At 36.0% G+C, this 18945-nt stretch overlaps 1 protein-coding gene across 1 annotated transcript; it reads right to left on the reverse strand.

Moving 5' to 3' along the window:
- On the reverse strand, positions 5517 to 11517 carry LOC109715742 (mitochondrial dicarboxylate/tricarboxylate transporter DTC-like). The gene is made up of 6 exons (XM_020240884.1): positions 11287 to 11517; positions 11036 to 11119; positions 8107 to 8168; positions 6560 to 6921; positions 5965 to 6179; positions 5517 to 5855 (listed from the first exon to the last, which is right to left on the reverse strand). The coding sequence occupies exons 1-6, from the start codon at positions 11410 to 11412 to the stop codon at positions 5799 to 5801; spliced, it is 906 nt and encodes a 301-aa protein (XP_020096473.1). The 5' UTR covers positions 11413 to 11517; the 3' UTR covers positions 5517 to 5798.

Below are 18945 nucleotides of genomic sequence, written 5' to 3' on the forward strand. Positions count from 1 at the left end.
TAAGGGATCTCAGCACCCCCCACAAATTTGGAAATTGAGAGTATCGCTAATTAAAATGAAGATTTTTGTATGATTAGTTTTGAGAAGCAGAGTACTCACAAATGATTTGGTTAAGAGAGGGTGAAATGGCGAACTAACAATGTGTGTTATATATATATATATATAGAGAGCAGGGTTACTGTGCTATTAAGAGCACAGCAGCCCTTGTGCTCCTAACTTTCTAATCATCCATCAAATTTGTTGGATGGTTAGAATGAGAGAGGGAGGAGATACTGGGAAGAAATTGGGTGTTTTAATTTCTCTTCTCCTTTAATTTCTCTTCAATATCTCCTCCCTCTCTCATGAGTTCAATTTGAATTTAATAAAAAAAGAGAAGAAAATAAATAAATTGGAGCCTAACCTAAGTCAAACCGACTTGGACACAACAGTTCACACTGACAATGGATCAAAAATAAATTGAGCCTAAGTTGGTGAACCAAATCTAAAATGGTGAACCGAACTCTTAATGGTGAACCAAGTCCTAAATGTTAAACTACATACAAGACATTAAACTGAACTCACAACAGCGAATCGAACCCAAGATGGTGCATCGAAGGTCAAATCCAAGGCGGTGAAGCACACCCATTACACTGAACCAAAGATGAACCAAATCTAAGAAGTTAAAACGAACTACAAGCCAGTTCGATCTAAATCGAACCGTAAAGGATTCAACTTAAAGCGGATTCAGCCTGAACTAAATCACAGAAGATCATGCTACAAGCCAAGTTAACCAAAACTGAACCATAAGAGGTGTGAGCTGAGCCGAACCGAGCTACCTACTAGATCGACATAAACCAAGTCATAAAGGATTCAACTCAAACCATATGTTGATTCAACCCAAACGGAACCACCGAAGGTCCGAGCTCGGCCAAACTAAACTACAAGCTGGTTCAACCCAAACAGAACCACATGAGGTCTAACTCAAGCTGAACCAAACTACAAGCCGGTTCAACCCGAACGGAACCACATGAGATCTCAGCCGAGGCAAACCAAACAACAAGCCGATTCAACCCGAACAGAGCCACAGGAGGTTTGAGCCAAGCCGAACCGAACTACAAGCCAGTTCGACCTACACTGATTCACAAGAGGACCAAGCCACGTCAAACCCAAGCATAAACTGGTTCAATCTAAATCGAACCTGGAGGGAGCCATATGTCAATTCAACCCAAACCAAATGCAAAGAGATTCCAAGCCAAGGCGAAGCATAAGGGCTCAACCTGAATCAAATGTAAACAGGTTTTGAATCAAACCATTAGGGTTCAACCCGAACCAAGCCGAAATATAAAAGGTCCAAGTTGAGTCAAACCATGAAGGCTCGACGCAAATCAAATTCAAAGAATCTTGAACTACGTCATAAGGGTACGACCTAAACCAAGTCTCAACCGATCCTAAACCAAAGAATAAGGGTTCGGCCCAAACCAAATTCAAAAAGGCCAAACAAGTCTAGCGTGGCTCAACCCTAACAAATCATGCAAACCGGCTCCACTCGAATTGAAGCAGATTAAGGGTTCAAACAGACTTAATCGGCTAAGTCAACTTAATCGACTTATAACCCAAAATCAAACGACCGCAAAGCCGTTAAACTAAACAACCCAAATTCAAACGACCACAAAGTTGTTCAACTAAACAATACAACTTCATACGATCGCAAAGTCATTAAACTAAATAATCCAAATTCAAACGACCAGAAAATCATTGAACTAAACAACAACCAGAATCAAACGACCATAAAGTCGTTAAACTAAACCCAAATTCAAACGACCGCAAAGTTGTTAAACTAAACAAACCAAATTCAAATGATGGCAAAGTCATTAAACTAAACAACCCAAATTCAAACGACCGTAAAGTCTTTAAACTAAGCAATTCGCATTCAAGTCGACCGCCACATCGTTAAACTAAGCTACTCAATTTCAAATTGTCCCCCAAACTAAACAAATCGAATTTAAATCAATTGACTGTCAAGTCATTAAATTAAGAAAATCAAGTTCAAATTAAAGTGAACTTCGATTGACCATCAAGTCAATAAACTGAACAAATCTGACCACCAAGTCATTAAACTAAGTAACCCAATTTTGAATGACCGTCAAGTCCATTAACCGAGCATTTCACTAATATATGCATAGTGGGGGTATGCCCCTATTTAAGTTATGTACTTGAAAATTATATGAATAAAGGTTCATCTTTATACTATGGTCTCTTTCTACACTAGTATTAAAGTCGGTCTCTTAATCAAGAGTTCCTTAAAACTACAAGTGTGGCGTAACTAACAATAAATTCTTGAGTCTGCTGGAAGTCATAAACCTAGAAAGTTGATTCCAAATTAAAACTTAACAAACTTGATCGATAACATGAATGACCACTCGCTGGAGAAAAGCCTGCGACAGGTTGGGCCGTTCGTGGTGGCACAGAAAATGGCACGCCCGGTGGGCCTTGGCTTCACTCTCTACCTTTGAGACCAAATCCAGTAATGATGATAGGAGACCTATGTAAAAATATTCGGCTGATAGCTATTACTTCAAGAGGAGTAATGTCATCCAATAACACCACCTCCTCTACCTCGGTGGAAATCGAGGCAAGGCATGTCAGTCCTCCAATTGGGCACCACCACAAAGGATATTCTGACTACCATCATGCCCTGAACTGCCGCTCAAGCCGTCAGGGGGTAGGATGATTCCTACTAACAATTGTCGTCTTCCTTATCCGAAGGTTGCTTATTTGGCTATTTGTTGAGGGCGATCAATCCTCCATCATTCCAGAGGCATTAGTTTATTCTGCTTCCTATTTGATAACATTATGGAGAATGATCAGCTATTAGCATGCTGCTTAAGCCGTCGGGGGGCAGTACGATTTTCATAAGTAATTGTGGTCCTTTGCCATCTGTTTCGAGAAAAACGCCACAATATATCATCAATTTGAAAACCTCTACACCCCATGCACCTTAGTTATTTGTCATGTGGGGAACAAATGGAATGGGGCAATCAACCCTTTTTTTATCTTGGAGGCATCAGTCCATTCTCGCCTCGAGGGTATAAGTTTGCTCTCATTGTAATGGACTACTTTCCTAGATTGGTTGAAGTTAATCCTTGAGAAAATCAAAAGTTGACGAAATTGTGTAGTTCATTAAAAACATTATTTTGAAATAGTTCAGGATCCCTCATTGAATCATTTTCTGCAATGGTTTAACCTAAAGATTTTGAATTAGCAAATTCGCTTCATATTTTCAATCCACAACCATAAAGCTCATAGGTCGGCCAAGACTTTCATGACCCTAAAAAAAAAAAGAAAAAAAAATTAAAAAAAGAAAAATATAAAAGAAAAAAAAACAAAGAAAAAAAAGAAAAAGAGAAAGAAAAAAAACAAGAAAAGCAAAAAAATAAAAAATCTCCTCCTAGCTGCAATGTAAATCCCGTAGGCAAAAATAGGATCCCCGCTATAAAAAAATTTATTTTAGGCTCGCACGCAAAAGTTAGGAGAATGTTTCTGGCGAAAACCCTCACGGGTGCTGTTTTCAATGATAAAAGGATTTTTTTTTTTTGTTTTTTTTTGTTGTTGATGATGGAATGCCGATTCATGCCTTAGGTCATTGTGTGCGATAACTCCAACATATTGGGGTGCTTTTGAGGAATCTATCACCCAAAATCCATTTCGTCGATCGATAATAACTCACTCTCAGATCAGTTATGCACGGTAACCATGATACATCAGGTTGTTTCCAGATGCAAAATAAAAAATGCTTATAAAGGGATGCCCAAAAAAAAAAAACCAATGCCGTCTTAAAGGGCTCTGCGTAATTGCATGTGAAAATCCCCCTTCCTCCCATACTGTTTTCGTTTTAAGGACATATATATATGTCATACTGAAAAGTTTTGGAGGGCTTTATCTACCTTTCCCTCCCATCCCATTTTGAAATCTTACAGATATGTCATTATAGAGAGATCTTATAAGGATTTGTCTAACTGCGTATAAAGATGTCGGTATCCCAACAATCTCATTTTGATCAACATGACTATCTTCGTGATAGGCTCGACTGATCAAATCGGCATTGGGTCGTTACTGAATCGTGCATGCATATTCACTAAGCATCCGTCTCTCCGATATCGCCTCTGTTATTAGCAACATGTGCTCAAACGATGATGGCGATTCTTGTGTTGGGGTGATCGAGTGATTGTCTTCACGATAGGCTCGACACAATCAAACCTGATATCGGATCGTTACTCTTATTGGACTCGTGATCATACTGAGCAGCCATCTTTGCAATAGGCACGACACGATTGAACCTCCATTCGGATGATAACAATGATAAAAATAAAAAATAAAATAAAATAATAAAACAATAAATATTTGCCACGGGTCACTGTCCTCATGTTAGGCCTGATCTGTGTAGTGTTCCGAAAAAATTATAGTGTATTTTGCCAGAAAAATTATAGTAGATCTAATTTTGATCTAGAATGATGATTGTGCTGATTTTTGAATTTTTTTAGAATACCCTTGATTCTTTTGATCGGATTCTTAAATTTGATCTTCTCGCAGCGAATTTGTACTCTTTGGGGTGACCTAGTGAGGAAGTGAATCTTGCGGACCGGTTCTTTCGTCTAAATTTTAGGTTAGTTGTAGTTAATTGCTGAAATTTGGACTTGTGAGCCAAATTTAAAATTGTGTGGATTTCTCCCTTGACTTTTGATCCAAATTCTTCTAGCAGACTTCTTATCGGAAATTGGTTGGTTTCTCCTTTCCTCTTGATGGATTTGAAGCTAGTCCTGGTTGAATTACAGGTTAGTTAGGCTGGATTCATGGTTAATTAGATCAAATTTGAGCTTATGCTAAAATTGATCGGTTTTGCTAGCTTTTGATGGGCTTGGTAATGAACAAGTAGTCTCCTGAACATGAATTTCCCCGTTGGCTCACAAATAATTGAAAATACATGGGTGTACCACCCTGAAGTGAAGATTATGATACGAAAGAAAATGATGTGATGAAAGAATGAGATTCAGAAACTAGCGAGTTAACTTTCAGGAATGACTACAAGAAGGCATATTTTCAATTTGTCCTGTAGATAAAGTTTGCTAGATCGGAGCTGCAAAGCAGCTAGTTTCTGAAGCAGCTTTTATAATTTGAAGACGAACTAGCGATGTACTTGACAAACAAAAAGAATCTACAACTTTTGCTGTATGGTGAGCCAAAATCAGCTTTTGGAACTGAATATGCTGCCGCGACCAGCTATTGGAGGAATTTTTTAGTGTTTATTTTTTTCATGTACAAAATATTCTGGGAATGCAACAAAACACCCTGCTAACTTACTACGGAAGGATATTATGAAGATATAATACTGGTCATATCAAGTATAAGATGTGGATAATGCAGCAAGCTAGCTCCTCAGCCGCCACTAATTTAATTAGTAAGCAAGCTTAAAGAAGAAATGAAAGGACAAAAGGACACTACACTATAAGGGTAAAGAAAAAAAAAAAAAAAAAAAAAACTGTTCCATGGAAAACACTTGCATTTTATGGTGTAAATAAAGTACAAGATAGATATAGGACTCTCAGTATTGTGAGCAACAGAAAAAAAACAATAAAAAGAAATGTAGTTCTGTATAAATCTGATAATAATTAATAATTCATGAAAAATTGTTATTTAAGAAAACGAAATTTTCTTACCCCACTAAGAACCGCAAGTGTTATAGCAAGTGGGAAGGTTGTTCACGCCGCAAAGTTACCATCATAATAGGTATTTAATGCAGGACAAAATCATGGTCGAAAATCTCACAGGCCAACTGATTTCTCGATCTTCTGGATTTGATTCAAGAAAATCCATGTCATCTGCAAAGACAATTTTTAGTAAATATAATATGCAAAGTTGAGAAGCACCGCATTCTCAGTATAGGTACTCCTATGTTCATCCTGTTTTACGAAAGAATGGGGGCCTTACCATGACATGCGGAGCAATCCTCACACAGTAAACAGGAAACCCCGTGTAGAATTTGAAAGGCCCGCCACTTTTCAAGGTCTTTAAGGCGCAGTCGAGAGATCCTGTATAAGGGTACTTGCCAGATGCATCCGGTTGCATTTTCTGAATTTGGGTTTTGACGTAGTCGAAGGGCAAGCTGCATGCTGATGCAAAGAATCCAGATACGGCACTTGCTCCTAAAAATACAAGGGTGAATCAAAACTTTCATTAAGAAAAGAAAAATAAGAAAATGCATTACATTTGTACCAAGATTGCAGATATATTAGCTCGCAACAGGTGGCACATAAAGAATTTTAGCCTTCACTAGATAACAAGAGGCTAGGATGATGTACAGCATAATTTTTCTACTTGAACCGATAGTCTAACTACCCATTTTTGCTTCCATGACTTGAATACTACTTGAAATAACTATTGATGTACGGCATAGTTTTTAAGGTTGAATGCAATATATGAAGCAAAGAAATATAAGTTGCAATTCCAAAAGTTTAAGGTTGTGAAGGTTTTATATGAAGCAAAGAAATAAAAGTGTAGATTCAAGAGTTTTAAGATATCTTACCTACAACTGTACTAACTTCTCCAAAACCAAGTGAATCCCTGAAAAGCTCAACGCTTTGATCATATGAAGCAAGCATACCCATATTTAGTGCCATAGCTCTGACTACAGTAGGACCCGCACCTTTCCAGAGTGCTAAAACTCCTTCATCGGCCACAATACGATAAAGAGCATGAAAGGCATTTGTGTAATTTCTCCGCTGCGCCAGGGGTAAAGTTGCATCAGCCTGCATTCGAATAAGGGCCAGATCGGCTGGACTACCAACAGATGCTCCGATTGCTCCAGCTGTGAGCCCAATAAAAGCTTTCTGAACGAGAGGCAGTGGTTTGCCATCATTGGCCTCTATGGCCTTGTTTGTTAAAACCCTAAATAACAATAAGCAACTTGTGAGACCCTATGTCTAAATTTGCAAAAACAAAAGAAGTGGGCTAATTTTAACCAAACCCTTGAAATGCCTGAATATCATATATACCCCGCAAAAAGTTTATACGCAGATGAAATGTGCAATTGGTTTTCGGTATTAACCAATGACAGGTTTACTGCAAAATGACTAGCTATTGAACATTTATTCAAGTAGCAAGATCTTAAAGAAAGCAAGTGAAGGGAGCTTTTCTACGAGGATAGCAACAGACTTTAGCAGCTCACTCTTGGGAGACATTAGTTTGGATTGAAAAGTGTAATCATTTTGACAAATCCATTTGTTTCACGTGCCTAGAAAACACAAATTTGACCACAATACTTGTGTCAAAATATGGCAAATGCATACATCAAAAAAGACAGAACATGCCTATCTTCAACCATAGGACCTAACAATTAACAGTTTTAAACCCTTAAGTTTTTATGGATTTCAAACATGTTTATGAAGAGAGTATCTACTAAATATATAACAATGTTAATCATTGAGCATATTCATGATATTTCCAGAAAGAAAGGAAACTGCTAAAATTGCTATAAGATATAAACCAAATTCCATGTGGGTGTCTGCTAAACAGAAGAAAACTCCACATAGATAGATGTTTTCTACTGAGATTGATACTAACTTTTTAATCCTTTCTTTGCAACCAATGTATTTTAATATCAGATGCAGCAAAACAAGAATAAAAGTCTTCCTATACAATAAACATATGAGGTCAAAGAGTTCTCCTGAAAGAATTGTCTTTCCATGAAGGAGAGACAATGTTATATGCTACAAAGTCCTAAGATACCTAGAAATGAATTAAAGAAACTAATGGATGATCAAGAGAAACTTGATAATCTAACTGATTCTTAACTCAATATCAAAGATAATTTCATAAATAGCGCGGAATATAAGATATTTACGATAAATATGTTCTGTACTAATGTTCAATAATCTATAGACGTGCATCAAGTTCGGCAAGCAATTTAAAAAGTCAGAACTTCTCAATATAAAATATTCTTGTATAGTGTTTTTGAGGCAATCGAATTAGGTTTACATAATATTCCCATGTAGTAGTTGGTTTCACTGAAGCAACTAGCAACTAGAAATATTATAAGCTAATTATATAATTGACAGAAAAAACAGTCCTTACCTAAAGGACCCAAGACGTGCAGTTGTGTAAGTTGCTTGTCTCAGCAAACCAGCTGATAGTCCCTGAAATAAGGAAAATATTATAGAACTAGAAATAATTCATTAAAAAGTAAATATCATAGAATAAAGTATTTCTTCTTGTTGTTTGTTCCTTGAATAAATTTCAGAGTGCTTACTGGCATAAAAATGAAATAAAAGCAATCGTGAATTTTAATCAAGATTATAAAAGCTGTAACGCATCACTCACTAGAAAATAAAATGCACACTTAACAATCCTGTGGAATGGACAAAACAAGCAATGGGAGATGCTACATGGAGGACCACAAGAAAGAAACTACCTCTTTTCCTTACCCAAAGCACTGGGAACTTTGTTCTGAACTACACATAAATTCTGCCGTCTATTCTCTAAGTGATATTTTAACCTCTCATACACACCAATAATTTGTTTTCCTACCTTCCAATGGCCGTCGCTACCAGTCACTATTCTAAAGTCTAAACCAGCCTGACTTTTTGAAAATACATGCCCTTTGTCCTACAACATATGTGGAAGTTAGGAAACTAAATTATTGGCATGTTTCAACCTTGTAACTCTGTCAAAAAGAAAAGGGCATGACGGTTATGTAGGACAATAAACAAGGGTATGTATTCCTTGATGTTGTTTGTACTTTGAATAGATTTCAACCTGGTGACCTCTGTCAACAAGGAAAGGAGCTTACCAACTAACAGCAGATTGTCATATGGATGGACATACATTTCAATATACATAATCTGTTTTTTCAGTAAAGAATTTCTGCCATATCTCTATTAATAGTAGTTTTTACTTGGTTTTACTTTTGAAAAGAAGTTATTTATTTATTATTGAGCATAAGGTCAGAATAATTGACCAATCAATCTAATTTATCACCCAACCGCTAGTGAAGTCAACATCTGGTACTATGGTCGAAACCAACTTGAGAAATATTATGAGTTCGACCAAGAGAATATTATGAGTTCGACCAAGAGCAAACCATGACAACAGAGAAACCAACTTCAGCAATCAATTGTGGATGTCATAACATAGACAACATAAAACACGTAATACTTGCAAAATCACAAGCATTACATCAAATCCATGACTAGGATGTGTAGGGTGACCACTTAGGCCACATTAATAATCACATACAAGAGTAAAAGACTTGAGGGAATCATCTGATGACACTTTTCAATTGCGATCATTTGAAAGGCCAAGGTAGCAGCACCAGACATTGATGAAAGGCTAAACCTAGAAGTTCCCATTGATTAAGGGGGGGTTTGGATTGACGAATCTGTAGATCCAACATAACTCAAATGCAGTGGTATTTGAGTTTTCCTGAAGTGTGATTATTTTTTTGTTGTTTGTTTTGAAGCAACTCGTACAATCTAAAAAAATTCAATTACTTCTTATATTTGTTTTGATGTAACTTGGTGCAGGTGAAATTAGTTTTTTTAGTTTCATTGTTTGTTCTGATGCAAGTAAGTGGATTCTGTTATCTTCTGAATATAGTGATAAACTTACCGCTATAAAATTTAACCTATTAAATAATTAAAATTTTCATTATTATTTAAAGGTAATCCTAATTTATTATAAATAAGATAATTCTAACCCATTATAAAGGAAGTAGAGTTTAGATTTTACTATTTAATAAATTTTTTAGAGAAGGTTAAGTGTGGCGAAAGTCGAGTTCGGCACTTTAGAGGGGGAAGTCGATAGTAGGTGAAGTGGAGGTCTAACATAACTTGAGTTACACTATATTTTTTACTTACACCAAAACAAATACCGAAAATAATGGAACTTGAGTTTCACCCCTCCACTTACACCAAAACAAACGGCCCCTAATTGGTTGACATGGATAATGATTTCAACCGGTACAATATGATAGAATTACTGAAGGTTCAATTTGCAAAAGCTAAGTTGATTGTTCGGGAAGGAAACAACATGGGCAAATGTTGAAGACAGCTTCAAAGCACGGATGAAGATCAAGTAGAACATGGAGATGAGCCGCAAGAGAACTAAAACCAAACAGATACTATATCACAATGCCCCATCAACACATTTTACAAATCAGCTTGGAATACTTTGTAGAACAACTAGTGCTGCAACACTCAAGAGAGCAATCACAATATCTCAAGGTTTCGCACTGGCTTGAGAGTTGGAATTAGGAAAGTGTTGACACCATACGGCTTAAGTTACTTGGAATCATGTTTAAAACAGTGTGCCTATCTTGATAAATCCTGTGACAATATTGCTGTCGAGCGATATTAACAAATTTAGCTACTTGTATCCAACTCCATCAATAAATAAATATACATAAATTATGAAACCCACCACTCTCAATTACAGTTATATGAAGTATTTCCACAGCTCACGCGATGCCCTGTCATCAGACATCACAACCTCAAGGTTTTTGTTCCTCCTGTGCATTCCTCCTATCCCACCTAACAATTTAGTACTACAAAATCACCCTAGATCATCTACACATCAACCTTAAGTGTACTCTCAAACACGGGAGTAGATCTAAGAAATCCAGCCCTATGATATGGATCAGAAAAATAAAAATTTTGTCCTCAAACAGAAGCAAATATTTACGATATTTACGAGAGAAAGCAAAGGAGAAAAAAAAGGGATTTTTCATGATTGATCATGATATGCAGTTAATCCTTATATTCATGGTGGCAGATCAGAGTTCCACTGATACTAAAATAAACAACAGAGGCTTAAACAGCTTCAATCAGCATAGCAGAGTCACGTTTCTGATTTCTTGATCAATATCTTCCGTGTGGGAACAAAACATCTTGTATCTGCCCGATGCATAATCTACGGATCTTTCCGTACATAATTTTTTTTTCCCATGAAATATCTAATAAAACAACAAAATGAATCATAGAAATATACAGAATGTATTGAAGAAAACCTTATAAAAGGATCCGAATCCTTCCTGCGCGAGCATCGTCTTCGTCACGTGAAGCGCCGATCCCTGCCCCAGTTGGATCCTCACCTACAAAGAACGCCCCAAATTCATCAGATCTCGCATCAAAACCACAAATAATGGAGAGAAAACCAAGCGCGATCAACAATTAACAGGATCCATTTCCCACCAAACAAATCACAAAGACAAAAAAGAAAAAAAAATCCACTATTAGAAAAGGGAGAAAGAGATCTCGCCTTGATCATATCTATGGGCTGGATCACGCATGTGGCGAGCATCCCCGAGGCCCCGCCATTGACGAAGGGCTTCACGGTGCTCCAAACCCCCGCGTGGCTCTTCAGCTTCGCCTCCGCCGTCGCCATTGCGATCGATTAGAGATTAAGCGCCTGCAATGGCGACGAGACGAAGACGAAGAGAGAGAAAGGACGAGGAGGACGCCGAGATCGTAATAATAAGCAAAGAGAAATGAAGATGCTCTCCTGCTATTATATAAGGAGAGAGGGCCGAAGGTGGCGTACATAATAAGGATTCTAATTATGCGGATTTTAGGATTAACTAGTCTACATACGTGCGCTTAGACCTGGCAATCTTTAACCCAAAACCGCGGGTAACCACGGATTACTCATAAATTTACCGATAAGGATACCAAATTTTTCAACCCAAAAAATTATGGGTAAAACGGGTAGGTGCCCATTAAACAATGAGCATTTTGGATAACCTGCAGGTACCAACGGATACCCGTACATATATTTTTTAATTACAAAATATATTTTCTTAATTAATATATATTTTTTATTTATTCATCCTAAAAATTATAATCCTAATTTCTTATTACGTATCTTTTATATTAGAAATATTTTTGCTTTAAGACTTTAAATATTTTTATTATATGTTATGATATTTTAAACAATGAGTTATATTACGCTTTTAAAACTTATGTATATGTATTTTGCATTTAAAAAATATAATAACGAAAAAAATAAAATTGCGGGTAACCCGTATACCCACCCGCCCATTCGCAGGCGAGTATGGGTAAAGATGTTAGCTACTCAAAAATTTGCAGGTAGATTTTATTCATGCCCAAGTAACCCGGGGGTATAATAACCCGCCCGCGGATTACCCAACCCGTCCGCGGGTTATCCAATCCGCCCGTTGCTAGGTCTACGTGCGCTGCATGAGTTAATTAGCATACTAAATTTAAAAATAAAATATATATATTAAATTATTTTTAAAATAAATAATATTTAAATTTGTATTTTATGGTCTACTTTTAGAATTTTTATGATAATTAAACTAAATATTTTTTTTTTCTTAACTTTAGTTCATATTTAAAAATGATATTAAGTTATTAACAATAATAACTAATTGAACCATATATTTAATAAAATTTTTAATTTTATTATTTATAAAAACTTAAATTAAAAAAAAAAAAAGTTGAAGATGCCAATCTAAGAAACAAAATGACTGAAAGACTATTTTAAAATGAAATGAGTCGCATAAATTTTTTTTATTGTTACAATTAAAACACCATTAATTATAAAAATAAAATCAAATGAGAAAGAAGCAACTTTAATTCTGAAATTAAATATAAAGTGTTGGATACTACATACTAAAGTGACTTTCAAATAGTTAAATATATAAAAAATTGACTAAATTATAAAATTTTCTTTAGAGAGTTTGAAGATAAAGTATATTATGAAAATCAATTGGTAATATATTTTTCGTCTTTTCAGTCAATTATCATTTTGTTTAAAAAGAAAATTATTAATTTGTTAAGATTTACACTTAATAGGCTTGGCTCGGTAAGATAGTGACCGTGAGTACTGCTTAACCACTACAAACTTTTTCAATAGTGGTTGAAAAATATCGCAATATTATAACATTGGAGAGAGAAAGATTATAAGCGTTTTTAAATTTTTGTAAATCTTTTAAAGTATAAAAGTGATGTTTTTAGCAATACATTTGCATCTGAGGACAGGATGGATTCCCCATCTCCCGCTCCGTTTCTTGTTGGATCCGGAATGATCCGAAGCAGATTAATTTTAATTGTATTTTTGGCTTCACTTACCATTCCGTTCGGGACATATGGGCATTGGAGCAAATTTTCGATATATTTCTTTAAATCAAAACAGATCAAAACAAAAAAAGAAAATTTTCGCCTTCCGTTTTATTTACTTGGCGGATACGGACGAATTCTGAGCTAGTAATATCTTTCTATATTTTTTTATTTTTATTTACCGTTTCATTTTTAGGTAATCGGGGCAGAAACTCCACTAGTCTGGATTCATTTGCATCTCTAAATATTTTTAGGTATTACATTACCAAACTAGGCGAAATAACGCAATTTACTCTCCTATTTAGGTAGGATCGAATTTTAACGTCCGAAAAGTAGAGGGGCAAAAGAGAGAATTCCATACTGATATTTTGAATTAGGGACCGAGGGAGAGTAGGGGAGGAGCTTGGCTGTTCTCGAACGAATCGGACTCGCCCAATACCGACACAACTTCGAAGCCGCCGCGTTGGGAGTTGGGGAGGTGCCATTGGCCTTTGTGAGGGAGTCAAACGCTTCACCTATAACATTTTATTAAAAAAGAAAAAAAAAAAAAAGAAAAAAAGAGATCAAAGTGCGTTGAAACTCACGCTGTATAATTATTCATAAATTTAAATTTTAAAAATATAAAAAATAAATTTTTATATTTTTGGTGTGTGGACTTAATTTGTATATAGTAGAAAATTCAAATGACTTTGATTGATAAATTAAAAAGGTAAAGATGTACAGTACTTGCGCTACTCTATGAATTAATGTGAATAGGCCATCTAATCTAATCTTTCAAAATTTTAACTTTATTACTTATTTCTTCAATTTATTTGATTTGAATCAATTAACAGCATTTTGACTTCAAAATTTAAATATTTCGTTTAGTCGTTTATTTTTACAGGTTTAGTTAACGTATTTTGTATAATTCTCGCAACTATAAATTCATTAAAATGAGTAATTAGCTAAAATTTTAAAGTTAAAATATCGTCGACTGATTAAATCAAACAAATTGGAAGATTAGATAGTAAAATCAATATTTTGAAAGGTTCTATTAAATAGGTCAAATAAGTTGTGTACATTTTTATGAATTAAAAATTATTAATAATAAATAGGTGTGTTTTAGAAATAATTAATATGATAATATATGGGGAACACATATAATAGGCCCAAAATCTTTAGTTGCTTATACAAATTACCTCTATTGTGAGTACACACTCGTAAACTTTGTATAAAATTTTAATTTATTTGAATAGAATATTTATTTATTTATTTATTTAGTTTTGAGAGATAGATAGCATGCTATCCCGTTTTGCTTATTTCGAGACCTCGGGTACCAACCACAAGTTTTTTTACCACTTGCGCTGATGAATATATATATATATAGAGAGAGAGAGAGAGAGAGAGAGAGAGTGCGGCTAGGATGTTTATAGAAGCACGGAGGGTTCCGTGCTTCCACTTTGTTTTCGATGTTCGGACTTTCGAATCGGCTATCGGCTCCGTTAGACTTGATCTAGAGTATTTGAAGTATCTAGAAAATAAATTTTGTAATTTTTCGATATCATTTGCCTAGTAATCGAAGTGGCTCAAAATCAACGGCTGAAAATAAAAATCTTTCAAAATATGATGATATGACATTAAAATTTTAGATCAAAATTATTGATCTTGTTTTATATGGTATAAAGAATTTTCTATCAAAATTTCATGTGATTTGGATATTTCTACACCGTTAAACTTGCAACCGGCTCACCACGGCCGTTAAAATTATTAATTTTGAGCCCCTTCGATCACTAGGCAAATGATATCGAAAAATCGCAAAATTTATTTTCTAGATACTTCAAATACTCTAGATCACTTCTACCGAGCGATCGTGATTCGAAATCCGAACATGCGAAAACGCACTCCCACTAAGTATAAATAATATAAGAGAGAGAGAGAAAGGTAAGGCTAGCTCATGCTATCGGCATAGCCGGAAGCCTTCCGTGGCCTTCTGCAGCTCGTTTTGCATGTTAGCGCTTTATCAATATCATCGATCGACGCCAAACAAGTTAAAAACTATGAATCTTTGATTATTTGAAGTATCTAGAAAATACCATTAATGCGATTTTTCAATAATATATTTACCTAGTGACACCGAAGAGGGCTCAAAATTAAACGGCTTCAAAATAATGCTTACAAACGTTTATATAATATGACATTAAAAATTTTAGATTCAAAAATATTGATTTGTTTTATATAGTTTAAAAGAATGTTTATATCAAAAATTTCCGCGCCGCCTCAGTGATTTGATAATTTCTACAAAGACCGTAATACTTGGCAAACGGCTTACTACCGACGCCATTAAAATATTGTTTGCAGCACTGATACGCAAGATCTTCGATCATAGGAAATAAATCGAAAATCATAAAATTTATTTTCTAGATACTTCAAGATACTCTACAGATCCAAGTTATAAACAGGAGCACGAATCGAGGCGAATTCGAAAGTCGCACATACAAAACGAGCTGGAAGCACAGAAAGCTCCGTGCTTCCGATAGCAGAATTAGCACTTAACACATAATATATAATCATATACCTAGTGTAGAGACCACGCGCCGATGGAACATGCGGGTAAGATAATAGAAAGCAAAACTTTAAAATTTTTTAAATAAAACTTTGAAAACAAAAATATTTACAGTTTAGTGATATATAGAAAGTTATACCCATATTAAACAGCATCAATTTGCGCATGACTAAAATCACATGAGTGAGAGCAGGGCCACACCGCAAGGACCAGGCATCAGCAGAAACTTAATGATGAGGCTGTGGTCCCGGCTCTCGCGAACTGCGATACTTTCGAAGGAGACAATGTTCTTCAGAGGCTCCTTTTTTTCTTCTTCTTCCTCATTATCTTCGTTAAGATAATGAGAGAAAGAGGGAGATGAGTGTGGAGTGGGAGATTAGACGATGATATATTTTTTTATGATGCATAAAAAAAAATTACAAAAGAGGGGGTGGGAGATTAATGGAAAAGAGTTACAAAAGAGATAGGGTGAGAGATTAATGGAGGAGGGGAGTGAATTAAAGTTATAAAGCTCACTCATTGATGGAATATTAATAACGTGCATATAATTAAATGTTGCACCTTACATGTAATTAGATGAGTGGGGATGAAGGGTTGGGCGGTGAGAAGAGAAGAAGGCGGAATGATTTAAAGTTGGATTTAAAGTTGCATGTAAATGTAATTAGAGGAGTGAGAAGGTGAAAGGTTGGGTGTTGAGAAGATGAGAAAGTGGTTTGATTTAAAGTTGGGCTATAAGAATAAAGGATAACATGCCACGTGGTAAAAAATATTGTGGCTACATATAAGATCAGTTGTAGACTTCCGAGGATGCTGAAGATTGGTGAATAAAACTTTAGAGGAGAGCTCTCCAATAATATCTGATCCATTGCAACGTATTAATTTTTTCTCCATCCAACAATTTATTAGGCTCTCCAACAATATCTGATCCATTGCAACGTATTAATTTTTTCTCCATCCAACAATTTATTAGGTATTTTTAATATTAAAATCTAAAATTTTAAATTATAAAGGAAATGATTATGACTTTTGAATAAAGATAAAAGTAACACAGGACGTCGGATTGGCGCTCCCCAGTGAGCCGTCTTTGGGGGGCTTTCCATTCAAATTTTTTTCGGGATCGATTTTATACAGGTTAGGAGGAGTATGCATATGGAATGAAAATTTTAAACAGAGATGAACAAAAAAAATAAAAATAAAAATAAAAAATAAAAATCCACATGCTAAGAATACAAGGTTTGTGTGAACACCATTTTCTTTTTTTCTTTTTTTTTTGAGAGACAGGTACGAAAATAAGTTGCTTCTTTGAACCCAACCCGTTCCCATTAGGGATGTCAATGGCTATGGATACCCGAAATTTTATCCGAACCCGAATCCGAATAAAACGGATATATCCGATGCTAAATGGATATGGATTCGGATATGGATATCAAAAATAGAAACCCGACGGATATGGATTCGGATATGGATTTTGATTGTACCCGACCCGAACCCGAACCCGAACCCGAATTTATTTTATATTATAGATATATGATATATTTATATTATATATATAGAGGAGAGAGATTAGAGAATCGAGAGAGAGGAGATTGGGATGGCTGTGCTCTTAAGAGACACAGCCGCCCTGTGCTATATAAGCCATCCACATCCATCTAGATAGATGGATGGTGGAGATTATTTCATTTTAATTGAAAGCCACTGTTAGCTGGGTTAAAAAGTAACGGAACTTTCTCTTTCTCTCTTTTGTCATTTCTTCTTTTCTTTTCTCCTCTCTCTCCCAGGCTCTCTGTCTCTCTCTCTCGTCTCTCTGCTGTTCACAGTAAAATGTCATCCTCTTCTCTCTCCAAATCTCTCCCTCTCCCTCTCCAGTGGAAATTGTGACGCTTTTCTCCGTCTCTTGAACGCCGCCGCACCGGAAGAGACGATGTAGCGAAACGAGAAGACGATTAGCCTCTCAAGAGGTAAGCAACTCACCTCCCCAAAACCTCCTTCCTAGAAGTACCACCCTCACTCGGCCCTTCCAAACATGCACCGCTGCGACCCAACCATGCTCGCCCCTGCGCGGCCGCGGCCTGCGAAGAACCCACCCATGCCGCCCCGCGCCGCCCGCCTGCAAAACCGCGCGGACGCGAGCCCACCATGCCCCCGGCGCCGCCCACTGGTGAACCGCGCGCGGGCCTGATCTCTGCGGTGGACCCACCTATGCAGCCGACCCGCCGCCCGCTGGGCTAACCCCGCTTGAAAGCTGCGATTGGAAAAAAAAAAAAAAAGTCCTGAACCCCCCACAAACTAAATTTTTTTTTTTAAAAAGAAAATCCTGCCGTCTTCGAGGAAGAAAAAGAAAGATAAAAACTAAATAATTTTACCAATAATTTTCACATGAAGCAGTTTGTTTTTAGTTTAATTATATATTATATTCTGAAGGAACCTTTGATATATATGTATTTAGCTCACGCCCATAGGCTCTCTGTTGCTTGTTTATGTAGAAAATCAAGACATACATAATGTAGTTTGTCTTTTTCTTTTTCTCAACATTTCTTCCATTTAATGTGATTACTTAAGTTCTCAAAATTTGTCTTTTCTTGATCATAGTAGCGATAGAAATTTGTTGTTCATTATTATTATTGGTTGGTTAATTTATATGCAGAATATATATATTGTAGATGAAATTGCAATCTCACTAAAGTCGGATAATCAGTTGAGATTATGCCGGCATGAAGGCTGCTCTAAAATTGCTTCGACATCTGACCCATCTTGGTATGATAATAGTCAAGCAGACATATTGATACTTCATCGACAATCGAAACATGATCGAATGGAGTGTATGAAACGACAAATTGGTAATTCTCTTGATGGAGAGAACAATAGAAGTTCTATAGTGATAATGAGCTTCGGCAATCTGAACGTAGAAGCGCGACCAATCAGCATGAGCGCGAATATATCGGAATGGTAGTAATCCGGGTAGTGCTGATGAAGTTAAAAAAATCATTTTAACCTATGTATTGCCTTTTCAAAAGCGGGGTTAGTATTCAGAAAGTCTATCATTACAAATCTAAGAAGTTTGACAATATGATTCAACCATTTGTTTTCACTTGTTCAACAGGAAGGACAAGTACCAAACCAACCAACTGTATAAGATGATGAATAATGTATGGTTTATTCACGAGTAAAGAGCAACCTAAAAAAGACAATGCCTTACATTGAAGAATTGCAGTTTGTAGGTTTCATTCTAGTGGCCGAATGTTGGAGCAAGGAAAATGGTCAGTGGTATCGAAGTTTCACATGAGGCGACAATCATGA

This window comes from Ananas comosus, linkage group 9 (genome assembly GCF_001540865.1).
Source record: "Ananas comosus cultivar F153 linkage group 9, ASM154086v1, whole genome shotgun sequence".
NCBI classification, from domain to species: domain Eukaryota; kingdom Viridiplantae; phylum Streptophyta; class Magnoliopsida; order Poales; family Bromeliaceae; genus Ananas; species Ananas comosus.

Bases quoted from the DNA above. Each gene is read 5' to 3' on its own strand.
- LOC109715742 (XM_020240884.1), bottom strand. From the start codon at position 11,412: ATGGCGACGGCGGAGGCGAAGCTGAAGAGCCACGCGGGGGTTTGGAGC. The intron at 6,180-6,559 runs GTAAGATATCTT...TTGTATTTTTAG, and splicing joins AGAAGTTAGTACAGTTGTAG to GAGCAAGTGCCGTATCTGGA. The intron at 5,856-5,964 runs GTAAGGCCCCCA...TTGTCTTTGCAG, and splicing joins GGATTGCTCCGCATGTCATG to ATGACATGGATTTTCTTGAA.